Below are 14,334 nucleotides of genomic sequence, written 5' to 3'. Positions count from 1 at the left end.
TATTAACGTATGCTTTAGACCCTGTCAAACCATTTATTAAAAACGCTGGCATAAATTAACGCAGCTGTCACACTTGATGACCAGCGTATGCCGACAGCCCCGTTTCCACCGAGTGGTTCAGTTAGGTACTGTACGGTGTGGTGCGGGTCAGAAACAGAGTACTTTAACATTTTTTTTATATTTTGTCTTGGTGGGTCATTTTCATTGTGTACAGAATGCTGATGAGTCTGGCTGTGGTAAACGCTGCAGTGAATGAAGTGCTGTGACTCTTTAAACTTTTAAAGCTCCGGTTGCTTTCTGATCAGGTCCGCTGATCTGATCAGACCTGATCAGGTCTGATGACCTGAATATTGAAGTGCTGTGATGATTTAAACTTTTAAAGCGCCAGTCAACCGCAAACAGGTGTGATCAGACCTGGTCATACCGACAGCTAGGGCTGCAACAAACGATTATTTGGATCATCGAGTAATCTGATGGGGTTTTGACACGATTAATCGGATTAGCGGGGAATTTTTTTAAAATGTGCCAGGGAAACAATTTTTCTCTCCTTCCATCACTTTATTTAACAACAGAACATTATTTGAAAACTTAAAATACTTGAAAATCAACAAATTGTCAAATGTCCCTTGGCTGTTGAAATATAAAATAATAAAGAATAAAACAGTTTATAATAAAGAACAAAAATAATTATTTCAAATGGTATTGCTTTATCAAAGGGCTGAGTTGCCATAAAACAACATTGAAGCATATAAATGTTATAAAATATATGGTGAAAAAGAGGTATTTTTATTGCTGTAAATGATCAATTAGCATAACCAGTTAACCATAAAACCTAAATCAAAAACTGTAGCCTGACTCATTATATATGTGCAACATTCTCTGTATAACTTGTAAACTATGTGGTCATTTCACAATGACACATGTGACTCATCCCACATTTTCTCTCTCTCTCTCTCTCTCAGCAAACTTTGGAAACATGAAGGCTTTCAACTGTAAAATAAAGCCTATAAATTAATTTCTGGAGCTCGTTTTATGTGAAGACTTTGACGGAGTTTTTTTCCGCGGCAGCGCCTCGCTCTCTGTCTTGGGGGGGTGTTAGTTGTGCGAGAAGAAGTTGAATGTTTTAAACCAAAAAAAAAAAATAAAAAAGCCACTTGTCGGTCGGACAACGATTTAGAGCTATTACTTGTCTGATCGCATTTTACACTTGTCCCGGACAATCGGACAAGCGTTAATGTCGATGGTCGGACTTTGACAACATTAATAAAAAACTGTTGGTGCTGTTACTGTTTTCTTTTTCTTTCACTCTGCCCCTCACCTCACTGCTCTGGGAGACGCTCAGACAGCCTGAGCCTGACTAGCTTCATATCACTGCCTGACTTGTCATACTGAGACGTTACGACTGCTTAAACAAAAAATAAAGATTTGTTAACTTGCCCAGACACTGAGCTCTCCCCTTCCTCGTTGATGACTCCGACATGCTTTCGTTTGAGATGCATCATTACCGTCGTACTCCCGTGCCATGCGAGGTCCGACTTGCAAATGTTGCAGTTAACAAACGTCTTTGCGTTAACGTAAAGTGCTCCCACACTTTTGAGGTCTTGACTTTCTTCTGTCTACTTGCTTCTGCCATATTCTAAGTGTGTAGTTCTTCTACGAAACAGCATCTCATCTGCTCTGTGCACTGGTCGCTTCTGGCGCCATAATCGCTCGACACAACGCATCGATGACGCAATGTGTTGCCAACGCCTGTCGTAATCGAATTTTATCCATTTTATCGATTCGTTGTTGCAGCCCTACCGACAGCAGCGGCACTTTAAAAGTCATCAGAGTTTCAGGACCTGATCGATCAGGTCTTCTGATGATCGCACTGGCACTTTAGTTTAAAGAGTCACAGAGCTTATTCAGGTTTGATCGGACCTGATCGCGGTCAGCTGGCACTTAAAAAGTTTAAATCATCACAGCACTTCTTTCTGACCAGATGTGATCTGAGCGCGATACCGGCATCTTCTGATAAAATGCACCTGGAGCAGAAAAACCACAGAGGGACTTGTTTTAAAATGCTACGTTTCCGGCTACGACAAGGAATTAAAAGTATTTTCACACGTCATTTTCCAAAATCATGCTTTATGTGGATACAGCGTTCCTCAGATTGTGATGGTGCATTGGACTGAAATGAACAGGTAAAGCACCTTTACTCCTTGTGTGAATGAAACAGTCAGTCCGCATGAAACAGATCGCAAAGTTCAGAGTCCGTTTTGTGTCCCAAAAAAGTAGAAAATATTGCCATTTAAACTCACAAGCATACTTAAACATCCCATTTCTTGTCAGTATAAGAGAGAGGGAGAGAGAGAAGCGCAAAATACGACAATGAAGACCCAGGACTGTTGAACAAATGAAGTCGTACATCAAACAAGAATGGGAAAAAATTCCACCTACAAAGCTTCAACGATTGTGTCCTCAGTTCCCAAATGCTTATTGAGTGTTGTTAAAAGGAAAGGTGATGTAACACAGTGGTAAACATACCACTGTCCCAGCTTTTTTTGAAATGTGTTACAGGCATCCATTTCAAAATGATTAAATATTTGCACAAAAACAATAAAGTTTATCAGTTTAAACATTAAATATCTTGTCTTTGTGGTGTATTCAATTGAATATTGGTTGAAGAGGATTTGCAAATCATTGTATTCTGTTTTTAGTTACATTTTACACAACATCCCAACTTCATTGGATTTGGGGTTGTAATCTTAATTCAAAAAATATTAAAGCACCACACAAAGATAGGTTTAGTTGCAATTGGAAATGTAAAATATTGCAATTTTGGTGTATTTCCACAGCCCGGAGTGTTAAATTTTACCTCTACATATTCTAAGTTAAACCATTTTTGTTTCTTCCCACTGCTGCATAAAAGGTGAGGATGGATCAACTGTCTGCCTGGGGTTTACCATCCAGGACCCAGGGACGTTCTGTGTTGTGGCCTCGTGCTGCTCCAGCACATGCTCTCAGGCTTTATTTACTGCATAATCCCAATTTTTAGAATATTTACTATTTGTAATGTGGACAGTGGAGCGGGGCACCTTACCCACACAAAAGAAAAAATGTTTAAATGTTTTTTTGTTTTGTTTTTTACGCATATCGTTGCGGTGTCTTTTTAGGGGGGCGTTACATTGAGGTTTTCCGTGTGGACCTGTCTGTGGGTCGAAGCAAGAAGGACAAAACGGAGAAGGAAATCGACAGAAACTTCACCAGGAAGCTCAAAGACGATGAAGAGGAAGAAGACGTTGCAGAGTCTGGTCGACTGTTTATCCGAAATCTTCCGTATACTTGTACTGAGGAAGAGATCAAAGATTTATTTGCTGAACATGGTAAAAATGCACAAACACCCTTTACCACTTAATCATTTACCTGGAAATACAGAGAAAATGACTCTAATCCAGGTTTATTTTAATTCTATGATCTGTGCAGGTCCTCTGTCTGAGGTGCTCTTCCCTATTGACGGTTTAACAAAGAAACCTAAAGGATTTGCTTTTATAACCTACATGATTCCAGAGCATGCTGTGAAAGCTCTCGCCCAGTTAGATGGACATATATTTCAAGTACTTGGCCTAAAGCAGATGTTTTGACTGGTCTCCATATGCCACAAAAATTGTAATGTTGAAAATCTTCAGTGCCACTTTATTTACAAGTTAAAGCTGTTTGGAAATGTTTGTTTGTTTGGGTTCAGGGCAGGATGCTTCACCTGCTTCCATCCACTGTGAAGAAGGATAAGACTGAATCTTCAGACTCTGCTGGTCCTGGCTCCTCGTCTTACAAGCGGCAAAAAGATGCTAAAAATAAAGCTTTAAGTTCCAGGTATATATGATAACATTGACCCAAACTTCACATTTTTAACTCTGAGAATGTGCCAATAAGAAATGTTTCTTTAGCTCCCACAACTGGAACACCTTGTTTCTGGGAACAAGTGCAGTGGCAGACACCATTGCTGAAAAATACACCACCACCAAAAGCCAAGTTCTGGACCATGTGAGTAGCATTTTACCCAGTTTCTCTCCCTATATCTTCCCAGCATATGAGTCAGCACACTGATACCACACATAGTTTTCATTGTACTTTCTCATCCTTCTGTGCAGGAGTCAAAGGGAAGCGTTGCTGTGAGGATGGCCCTGGGAGAGACCCAGATCGTTCAGGAGACTCGAGAGTTCTTACTTGATAATGGTGTGAGTCTGGATTCTTTTAGTCAGGTATGTTTAACTTAATGGTTTCTCAGTGCCCTGAGTTTGTGCACTTTGGTTAAGGTTGTGTCCTGCATGATGCTTTGTGGCCTTCAGGCAGCAGCTACAAGAAGTTCAACTGTGATCTTGGTGAAAAACCTCCCAGCTGGAGTGGAGGTGCCAGAGCTGGAGGCACTCTTCTCGCCTCATGGCTCTTTGGGACGAGTGCTGCTGCCCCCTTCAGGACTCACTGCCATCGTTGAGTTCCTGGAACGAACTGAAGCAAAACGAGCTTTCACAAAGCTGGCCTACAGCAAGGTGAGTGTCACTTTTTAACTGCATATGTTTGAGGAGAGACGTATTAAAAGCTCATTCTGGATTTGTCTCTTAACATTGTAGTTTCATCATATCCCGCTGTATTTGGAGTGGGCACCCGTAGGTGTCTTTGTAGAAGCCAAACCCAAACCAGGTATTTTCCTACAAATACAACCATTAAAAAGTAACAATAATAACATTCCCAATAATCATCAAAATCTGAATAATCATAATGTTTGGATCTGTCCCTTCAAGAGTTGGACAAAGAAGAGTCATTGAAAGAGGAGGAGGAGGAGGAAGAATGTGCTCCAGGTTCCACACTTTTTATTAAAAATCTGAATTTCAGCACAACGGATGAGAAACTGCAGGAGGTTGGGAAAAGCACAGTATAGTCACATTTCAACACTATCAGTCAGTGAGGATGGCTGTTAGATTGATGGTAAACATGTCTTATACTGTCTGTTCCTTTTTTGTAGGTGTTCTCCAAATGTGGGAAAATTGTATCCTGCACGATCTCCAAGAAGAAAGACAAAACAGGTGCAAATACAAATAAGGTGTTCAACTATTAAAAATTACATCACTGGACAGAGGCGTTTGGAGATGCCGATATCTTTGCAGGCAAATGAAGATCCAAGTCTTTAGGGTCTTGATGCTGCCTGTCTTGCTGTATGGTTGTGAGACTTGGACGCTAACCAACGACCTAAGACGACAACGGTGATGTTTGTGGTACTAAGTGTCTTCAAAGGATCCTTGGGTACCACTGGAATGACTTTGTATCAGATGTGTAGTTACTAAAAGAGACTAAGATGAGGAGTATCTCTTGCATTGTGAGGAAGCATCAGCTCTGACATTTTGGCCATGTGGCCAGTTTCTCTGTGTGTGATCCAGCCTGTAGGTGCCTGAATGTTGAGGACCACAGTAGCTAGAGAAGACTAAGGGGATGTCCACATTTCACATGGCTGCTGCACATTCATGGTCATTTTAGAGATATGGGAATAGGCCAGTTGTCTGCCTGGGTGGTTGCCGTCCAGGACTTGAGGCAGTTTGTGGTGGTGTAGATGCAGCAAAGTGCAACACCAGCACATGCTCTCAGACTGGACTTTTAAACATCAGAAAATTATGAAAGTGATGTCATAGTTTCCTAAAGGCCAAGATGTCGTTTGATACCTATTCCATTTAGATTACAGTTTCATAGAGCAAAGACAAGCAAGACAAGGCGGCTTTCAGCGTAGTGGATTTGTTTTCTTATGTGTTAGAAGAATTGGCAGCGTCAATTTGTTTCTTCAAATTGTCGTCCGCCAGCAAAACAAACTCCGACATGTTTATCTAAACACCGCTGCTTATGGTGTTAGTATGTGCAGTGGTCGGGGCGTGCAATAGCAAATTTCATAGAGCACCAAAATTGCACGCTAAAAAGAAAAAATGGTACGAATAATCCATGTCACGTGACATACAAGCCACCAATCAGATGACAAGGATCTACTCAGCCGTTATGTAATAAATATTATGCAACACTAGTACATTAAAATCTATCAAGTATTAATATCATGGTATTTATATTAATTAGTTAGGTTGATTGCCCATGTGTGGTCTGATATTTTTAATTTCACTTCTAGGTAAGCTGTTGTCCATGGGATACGGTTTTGTCCAGTACAAGACTGCAGAGGCAGCACAGAAAGCCCTCAGGCAGCTACAGGTACTTTCCCTGTTTCCTCATTGGTACTTGTACAGCCTTTTTATTTTCTTTTTTCCCTCACTGTTAACCTGTTGGCTAAAGTGTGTTCTTTCTGCCAACTTCTCACCAGCACTGTACTGTGGATGAACACCAGTTAGAGGTGAAGATTTCAGACAGGGCAACAAGGTAAGATGTGCTACACTGTAGGTGCAGTCAGTGATGAAGAAAAATAGAAGACAGTTTGTGCAAACAAAAATGTTTTTAATATAGAAAATGTCACAGTGATTTAATTGAAGGTGAGAGCAGAGTTTGTTTGACCTATAAAATTCTTAACGGCTGTGCACCTTCATATCCAATGGACCTTATCAGGCCATATGTGCCAACCTTCCCACCATGATCTCAGGATGTAGGGTTCCTTTGCATTCCAAGGGTTAAGAGGTCAGCAGGCTATAGAGCTTTTGCTTATTTTGTTCCTACCTTATGGAACAGCCTGCCTGTGGATGTCAGAGGGTTCACTTCAGTCAAAAAATTTAAGGCCAGTCTTAAAACCTGTCTGTATTCTACTGTTTATACTTAGTGTATCTTTTTAATTGAGTTCAAATACATTTGTTGTAGTTATGTATGATATGTATGTTTTTTGTTTTTAAGTTGTTTAATTATTGCAGGGATTAAAGTTCTCCATTGCTTCAACAGATTTCTGTCAATTGGGCTGCCAAAAGGCAGGGTTTGCGCTGAGACGGTCCTGACACAAAGGCCCAGTCTCAATTCTCTTTTGTACCCCTTCCCCTTCCTCTTGGCCCTACCCCTTTAAAACGAGGGGTAAGGCGAAGGGGTATGCCTCTAGCCCTATGAGTTGAGACACCCCTCTTAGGGGAAAAAAACTGTCCGTCTCAAACTGCCGTCTTCACTGTTTGTGAACATGGCAACCGAAGCGCAACTTGTTGCAGTAGCCTGTTTGCTCTTTTTATTTTCTCGCCCTTTCTGCGTAAATGCAAAGAAATAGGAGTCGCAGATTTCTTTGACACATCGCAATCATGTCGGAGAATTTTGTGGTATTAATAATTAATTTAATTAATTAGTAATTTATAATAATAATGAATAGTATTGATAATTAATTAATTAGTAATTATTGTTAATAATACTAATGATAATTCATAATTAATCATTAATAATAGTAATAATCAATGTTGTTAATTGATCATTAATTGATTGATTAGTAATTAATTAATTACTAATTAAAAGAAATAAACACTTGAAATATATCAGTCTGTGTGGAATGAATGTATACATTATACAAGTTTCACTTTTTGAATGGAATTACTGAAATAAATCAACTTTTTCATGATATTCTAATTATATGACCAGCACCTGTATGTATGTTATGGGCTCCATCTAGTTCTGTTAATCTTATATTTCTTTTTCAAATTCTCCCATTTTTTGCATCTAGCCCTATTAACTTTTGAAATTTCTTTGACAAATAATAGCAGTCTATTAGGACATCAGGTTATGTGTTACACATATACAGTGGGGGAAATAAGTATTTGACCCCCTGTCAGTTTTGCAGGTTTTCCCACCTACAAAGAATGGAGAGGTCTGTCATTTTTATCGTAGGTACACTTCAACTGTGAGAGACAGAATCTAAAAACAAAATCCAGTAAATCACATTGTATAGTAATAGTAAGTCCCTCGGCTGCTCCCTTGTTTGCACTCGGGGTCGCCACAGCAAATCCAAAGTGGATGTGCATGTTTAATTGGCATGTTGAATCCCAGACCGAGGGAGATTGACAGTCATCTTGTGTTTCTTCCACTTTCTAATAAGTAATCATAACAGTTGTTGTCTTCTGCCAAGCTGCTTGCCTGTTGTCCCTTACTCCATCATAGCCTTGTGCAGGTCTACAGTTTTGTCCCTGGTGTCCTTAGACAGCTCTTTGGTCTTGGCTATGGTGGACAGGTTGGAGTGTGATTGAGTGTGTGAACAGGTGTCTTTTATACAGGTAACAAGTTCAAACAGGTGCAATTAATACAGGTAAAGAGTGCAGAATAAGAGGGCTTCTTAAAGAAAAATTAACAGGTCTGTGAGAGCCAGAATTCTTGCTGGTTCGTAGGGGGTCAAATAGCTATTTTATGCAATAAAATGCAAATTAATTATTTAAAAATCATACAATGTGATTTTTCTGGATTTTTTTTTTTTTTTTTTTTTTTTTTTTTTAGATTCTGTCTCTCACAGTTGAAGTGTACCTACAATAAAAATTACAGACCTCTCCATTCTTTGTAGGTGGGAAAACCTGCAAAACTGACAGGGGGTCAAATACTTATTTTCACCAATTTTTAGGTGTGTGTGTGTGTGTGTGTGTGTGTGTGTGTGTGTGTGTGTGTGTGTGTGTGTGTGTGTGTGTGTGTGTGTGTGTGTGTGTGTGTGTGTGTGTGTGTGTGTGTGTGTGTATTTTCCAACTTACTCCCACTGATGAAACTTCTCCTCATTTTCTGCCCGAAAGCTTATTAGGAGACGAGTGTTCTCAGGACTCCCTGTTTGTTTACAAAATACACACGTTACAGACCTTGAAATCCAACAGCAGGGATCAGTATTATCCAAAGATTTATGAACATGAAACGGACTGTTTCAAGTTTAGTGCACATAAACAATGTCAAATGTATATGTGTTGTCCTAATTCTGATGTGCCATTATTACAGTAAACAAGTAATAACTGTAGATCAATTGCTGTTGTATGTGGAATGTGAGTGCGGACATGAATGAATGAATGAAAACTGTTTATTTCGAACATTTGATACAACAACAATTACAAGATAGATCAGTAAAGACAACAACAAAAAAGTTCCTACTGTGTACCCAACATGTCCGAAAAGGGGTAGGGTGAAGCATCATCTTATTTATCCCTACCCCTTCTTCCCCACAACCAGTAATACCCTTTGCCACATATACACATAGATTCCTACACACCTAAACCGATATCAATATATATATATATATATATATATATATATATATATATATATATATATATATATATATATACACATACATATATACATACACACATCAACATACATACACATATACATACACATATATACACATATACATATATACACATATACATACACAAACATAAATATACACCTACACATACCTACTTACATACAAAATACTATATATTTACAAGCCGAAGCAAAAAACAAAAACACCCTAACCCTCATTACCCTTCCTCCTCCCTATACCCAGAAAAAAACATATTTTTGTACCGCTGTTTGAACTGGTTCATGCTTGGACATTGCTTGAGCCCCACTCCCAATCTGTTCCACATCCTCACCCCACAGACAGAAATACAGAAACCTTTTAATGTTGTTCGTGCCCACTGATGCTTTAAATTAAATTTCCCCCTCAGACTGTAATCCCCTGATCTGTTAAAAAACATATTTTTAATATTTGCTGGAAGTAAATTGTTTATTGCTTTATACACAATTTGTACTGTTTGAAAATGAACCAAGTCTGTGAATTTTAAGAATTTGGATTGTAAAAATAGTGGATTTGTATGATCTCTATAGCCAGTATTATGAATAATTCTTATAGCTCTTTTCTGCATTACTGATAGTGATTGTGTTGTACCTTTATAAGTATTACCCCATACCTCTGCACAGTACTGTAAATATGGTAAAACCAGTGAGCAGTAAAGAATGCGGAGTGAGTTGTGGTCCAGAATATGTTTCGCTTTGTTTAGAACTGAAATGCTTCTTGACAGTTTACTTTGTATATGTTTTATATGAGTCTTCCAGTTTATCTTATCATCTATTATCACCCCCAGAAACTTATTTTCATGTACCCTTTCAATATCTTTTACTTAAGTTTAATGATAATTTGTTTCTGTCAAACCATATTTTCAATTTTCCCATCTCCCATTACATCTCGTTGTAATGACAATGATAATAAAAGCTATCTATCTATCTATCTATCTATCTATCTATCTATCTATCTATCTATCTATCTATCTATCTATCTATCTATCTATCTATCTATCTATCTATCTATCTATCTATCTATCTATCTATCTATCTATCTATCTATCTATCTATCTATCTATCTATCTATCTATCTATCTATCTATCTATCTATCTATCTATCTATCTATCTATCTATCTATCTATCTATCTATCTATCTATCTAACATACAAATTAACGTGCTTATCTTTTATCATGATTTTCTCCATTGTGAGAAATAAGTGTCTTATTGTAGCGTTCGTGTGTACATGCATTATAACGCCTCAGCACACGAGCGAAGTTACGATATTACGTCGTCGTTACGATAATGACAATATACGCAACATGCATCCAGCAGCATACATGTTGCTGTCATAGGCAATTGCCTGTAAAGTTTTTTGGCAAGTTATAACTTTCAGCGTAATTTGTAATGAAAACAACTTGTAATTTGTACATTTGTGCGGCTTTCAGTGCCGTTTGTTTCTTTAGAGACAGCAGTAAGCTCCTCCTACCCCTCCAAACAGAGTGTGCATCCAGATTCACTCCATTTGAAGGGGTTTGTAGCCCTCCGCCTACCCCTCTGCCTCGCTCCAAAAAGAGAATTGAGACACCCCTCTGTCTGTCGTGCCCGTGCAAATGTAGGGGAAGCGGTAAGGGGAAGGGCGAGGGTAGAATTGAGATTCAGCCAAAGTGAAGGCTGAACACAAAATAGAAAATTTACCACATCCCTGAGACATACAGTGGTGTGAAAAAGGGTTTTTCCCCTTGAGCTTTTATGTGTTACAATTTTTTTAGGACATCAAAATACAAAACAAAAACTTCAGGCTTTGTATATTGAAATTTCTAAAATTATGCCCTTTAAACACACAATGAAAAGTAATCTCTGCATGAATTAAAAGAAATAAAAATCTAAAAGCCAAAATGATGGTATGAATAAGTAAGTGATCCCTTTGGTATAACACATGTAAACCATCACTTTTAAATCCAGTTTTCTTCAGACAAGTCAGGGGATGGATACATGAACATTCCCAAGACACTGATTATGTCTTGGACTTTATTTACACACTCACACGTCATTTTTGTTGCTCGAGGGGAAATGGCACACTCGCGGGGCACTTAGACACTGCGGGGCCATTTGCGCAGCCAGCTCGAAATTGGTTGCCTGCTCTCTACTTTTGTGCTGGCTGCACAAATGGCCCCAACTTTTCTAAGTGCCCCACGAATGGTGTCGGATGTTTGTGGGTGGCACCTGGACTCTGGCTGAGAGTGGGTCGCATGGGCACTTGCACGCCATTCGGCGTCATTCGTCCGCTGGTGTATAGGCTGCCTGGATTGCTCCTTTTGGCCGACGATTTTGTGCAGCTTGTCAGCCGCAGCACAATATTTCTGATATGGCCTCATCTTGCCCGCTGTTTGAATGGGTTTCCAGCACGAGCAACATGTGAATGTAGAGTGCATGTGCTGTGCCCGAATGGATGTGGCTACTGTTGTACGAGGCATTCGAGGCGACTCTGATTTTTGATGAGTAGCATTCGAATCCTCCTTCATGCTCCATTTGGCGTCAGTTGTGTTATGTGTGAAGGGGCCATAAGATACAGTAAAAGAAGGAAAACATGCTTGGTGCTTATTGTTTAACGTTTCTGAATATCACATCATCTTAAAATTGTGAAATGACTGTATTCAGTAGTGATTCAGAACAGGTGATTTACATTATTGCAGATGTTATTTTAGAATCTGCATCACAGTTACTGTACAACACTTAAAAATAACCTGGAAGTAGTGCATTTAAATTAGAAATAGTAACCAAAAAAAAATATATGCGTAAAATGGTAAAACTTTATTTACTCATTCTGTTCTGTTTCCTTTTTTAGGTCCCCTGTGGTGTCGCACAAGAAGAAGCAAGTTGACAAAAAGCAGACTGGGTCCAAGATTCTTGTGCGGAATGTCCCCTTCCAAGCCAGTGTCAAGGAAGTCAGAGAACTTTTTTGGTATACATCTCATATACCTGTTTATTCATACTGTCAGTGTAAATGTTCTGTGTGAGATTTTGTTGACGTCACAACTTTGTCCTTCTGTCTCTTCAGTACATTTGGAGAGCTGAAGACAGTCCGTCTTCCAAAGAAAGCAGCTGGGTCAGGCATCCACAGAGGCTTTGGCTTTGTTGACTTCCTCACCAAACAGGATGCAAAGGTTTGACTCAGATTTATTTATTCATTCATTCATTCATTAATTTTCTGCCACTTATCCAGGTCTCTGTCATGGTGGCTGCAGACCAGGCAGCTCATTCCACATTTGCCTGTCCTCTGCTAAGTCCTCAAACCCTTGCTGGGCATCCCCAGGCAAGCTGGGAAATATAATTCCTCCAACATGTCCTAGGTCTTCTCCGGGGCCTTCTCGCAGTTGGACGTGCCTAGAAGGCCTCCCTAATTAGATGACCGGGGGCATCCTCACCAGATGCCCAAACGACCTCAGCTGGCTCCTTTTCATGCGAAGAAGCAGCAGCTCTACTCCAAGTCCCTCTCAGATATTCAAGCTTCTCACCATGTCTCTGAGTGTATCATTCACTCCACTTGTATCTGTGACCTTTTCTTTCAGTCATTACCCAAAATTCATAACCATAGGTAAGGACAGGAGTAGAAATCAACTGGTAAATTGAGAGTCTGGCCTTCTAGCTCAGCTCATTCTTCACTGTGATGGTCCGGTAGAGCATCAGACACAGCCCCAATCCGTATATCGATCTCATGGTCCAACATACCCTCACTCGTAAACAAAAACCCAAGATACTTAACTGTCCCCTGACCCAGAGGGGATAATCCACCCTTTTCTGACAGAGGACCATGGTCTCAGATTTGGAGATGGCACGAGGTGCTGATCCTTATCCCAGTGGCTTCAACCTCTGCCTCAAACCTGCCCATGGTACATCGGAGGTCAGCGTTTGATAAAGCCAACAGAACCACATCATCCGCAAAAAGCAGATGTAATACAGAAATTGTCTCGGGGTCAGTGTGAGCAATAGCCTTTTATGTATCTGTTCTTAATGAATTAAACTGAAAGACAGTTTCCAAACAACATGTAAGATCAACAAATTGGACACCCTCCAATCCCTGACTGTGCCTTTAAATCTTGTCCATGAAAAAATCATGAACAGGATTGGTGACCTGGAACAGGTCTGATGTAATGCAGAGAATGCAGCAGCAGCAGCTCTGGTACCTCATAGTCCCGCAGCACCTGCCACAGGACACCTCAAGGGACCCTGTCATACACCTTTTCCAAGTCCAGAAAACACATGTAGACTGGTTGGTCATACTCCCAAGATCCTTCTTATCTTGTGAGGGTAAAGAGCTGGTCCACTGTTCCATGACCAGAGTGGAATCCACACTGCTCCTCCTGAATATGAGATTTAGCTTATGGTCCAAGTCTCCTTCTTAGTACCCTGGCATATGTTTTCCCAGGGAGGCTGAGAAATGTGATTTCTCTATAATTGGAACACACTACATATTCACCTTTTTAAAGAGCACCCCACCCCAGTTTACCAATCTGGAGGTACTGCCCCCGGCTTCCATGCAATATTGTATAGGCGTGTCAGCCATGAGAGCCCAACAACGTCCAGAGACTTCAGTATCTCAGGATGAATCTTGTACACTCCTGGATGTGATTCCCAGGCGTTCAGATTTATTTGTTTATTTATTTATTTTATAATTAACGGTTAATGGAGATTGGTTCTGTGAACCTAAATGTTTATATATGATATTATAAATTTTGTGCTTGTTAATATCTGCAGAAAGCATTTGCTGCATTGTGTCACAGCACTCATCTGTATGGGCGACGACTTGTGCTGGAATGGGCTGATACTGAGGAAACGCTGGAAACATTAAGACGGAAAACAGCTGAACATTTTCATGGTAAACTTATTTGTAAGATTTTTTTAAACTTAATTACAAATTAAATGGCAGTTGTTTAGAAATATTTTTGTAAATTTAACAGAAATTGTCTCAGGGTCAGTGTGAGCAGAAGCCTTTTATGTATCTGTTCTTAATTAATTAAACTGAAAGAAGTTTCCAAACAACACGTAAGCTCCATATTAAACAAAAAGTTCCAAACATGAAAGATGTCCATGCTGGGTGATAAACTGACTTCTC

At 39.6% G+C, this 14,334-nt stretch overlaps 1 protein-coding gene across 1 annotated transcript in view; it reads left to right on the top strand.

Moving 5' to 3' along the window:
- The window catches only part of rbm19 (RNA binding motif protein 19), a 32,322-nt gene that overhangs the window by 10,108 nt on the left and 7,880 nt on the right, over positions 1-14,334 (top strand). The window contains exons 10-23 of the mRNA XM_034170210.1: positions 3,156-3,365; positions 3,466-3,596; positions 3,725-3,852; positions 3,927-4,023; positions 4,131-4,241; positions 4,329-4,529; positions 4,611-4,680; positions 4,782-4,897; positions 5,003-5,063; positions 6,143-6,222; positions 6,332-6,387; positions 12,067-12,183; positions 12,280-12,385; positions 13,977-14,097. Coding sequence (XP_034026101.1) covers positions 3,156-3,365; positions 3,466-3,596; positions 3,725-3,852; positions 3,927-4,023; positions 4,131-4,241; positions 4,329-4,529; positions 4,611-4,680; positions 4,782-4,897; positions 5,003-5,063; positions 6,143-6,222; positions 6,332-6,387; positions 12,067-12,183; positions 12,280-12,385; positions 13,977-14,097 — 1,605 coding nt within the window. The remainder of the gene's footprint in view (positions 1-3,155; positions 3,366-3,465; positions 3,597-3,724; positions 3,853-3,926; positions 4,024-4,130; positions 4,242-4,328; positions 4,530-4,610; positions 4,681-4,781; positions 4,898-5,002; positions 5,064-6,142; positions 6,223-6,331; positions 6,388-12,066; positions 12,184-12,279; positions 12,386-13,976; positions 14,098-14,334) is intronic.

Source organism: Thalassophryne amazonica, chromosome 5 (genome assembly GCF_902500255.1).
Source record: "Thalassophryne amazonica chromosome 5, fThaAma1.1, whole genome shotgun sequence".
Lineage (NCBI taxonomy): Eukaryota > Metazoa > Chordata > Actinopteri > Batrachoidiformes > Batrachoididae > Thalassophryne > Thalassophryne amazonica.
The sequence above is the reverse complement of the archived record's forward strand: the minus strand, read 5'-3'. Positions and strand labels throughout refer to the sequence as shown.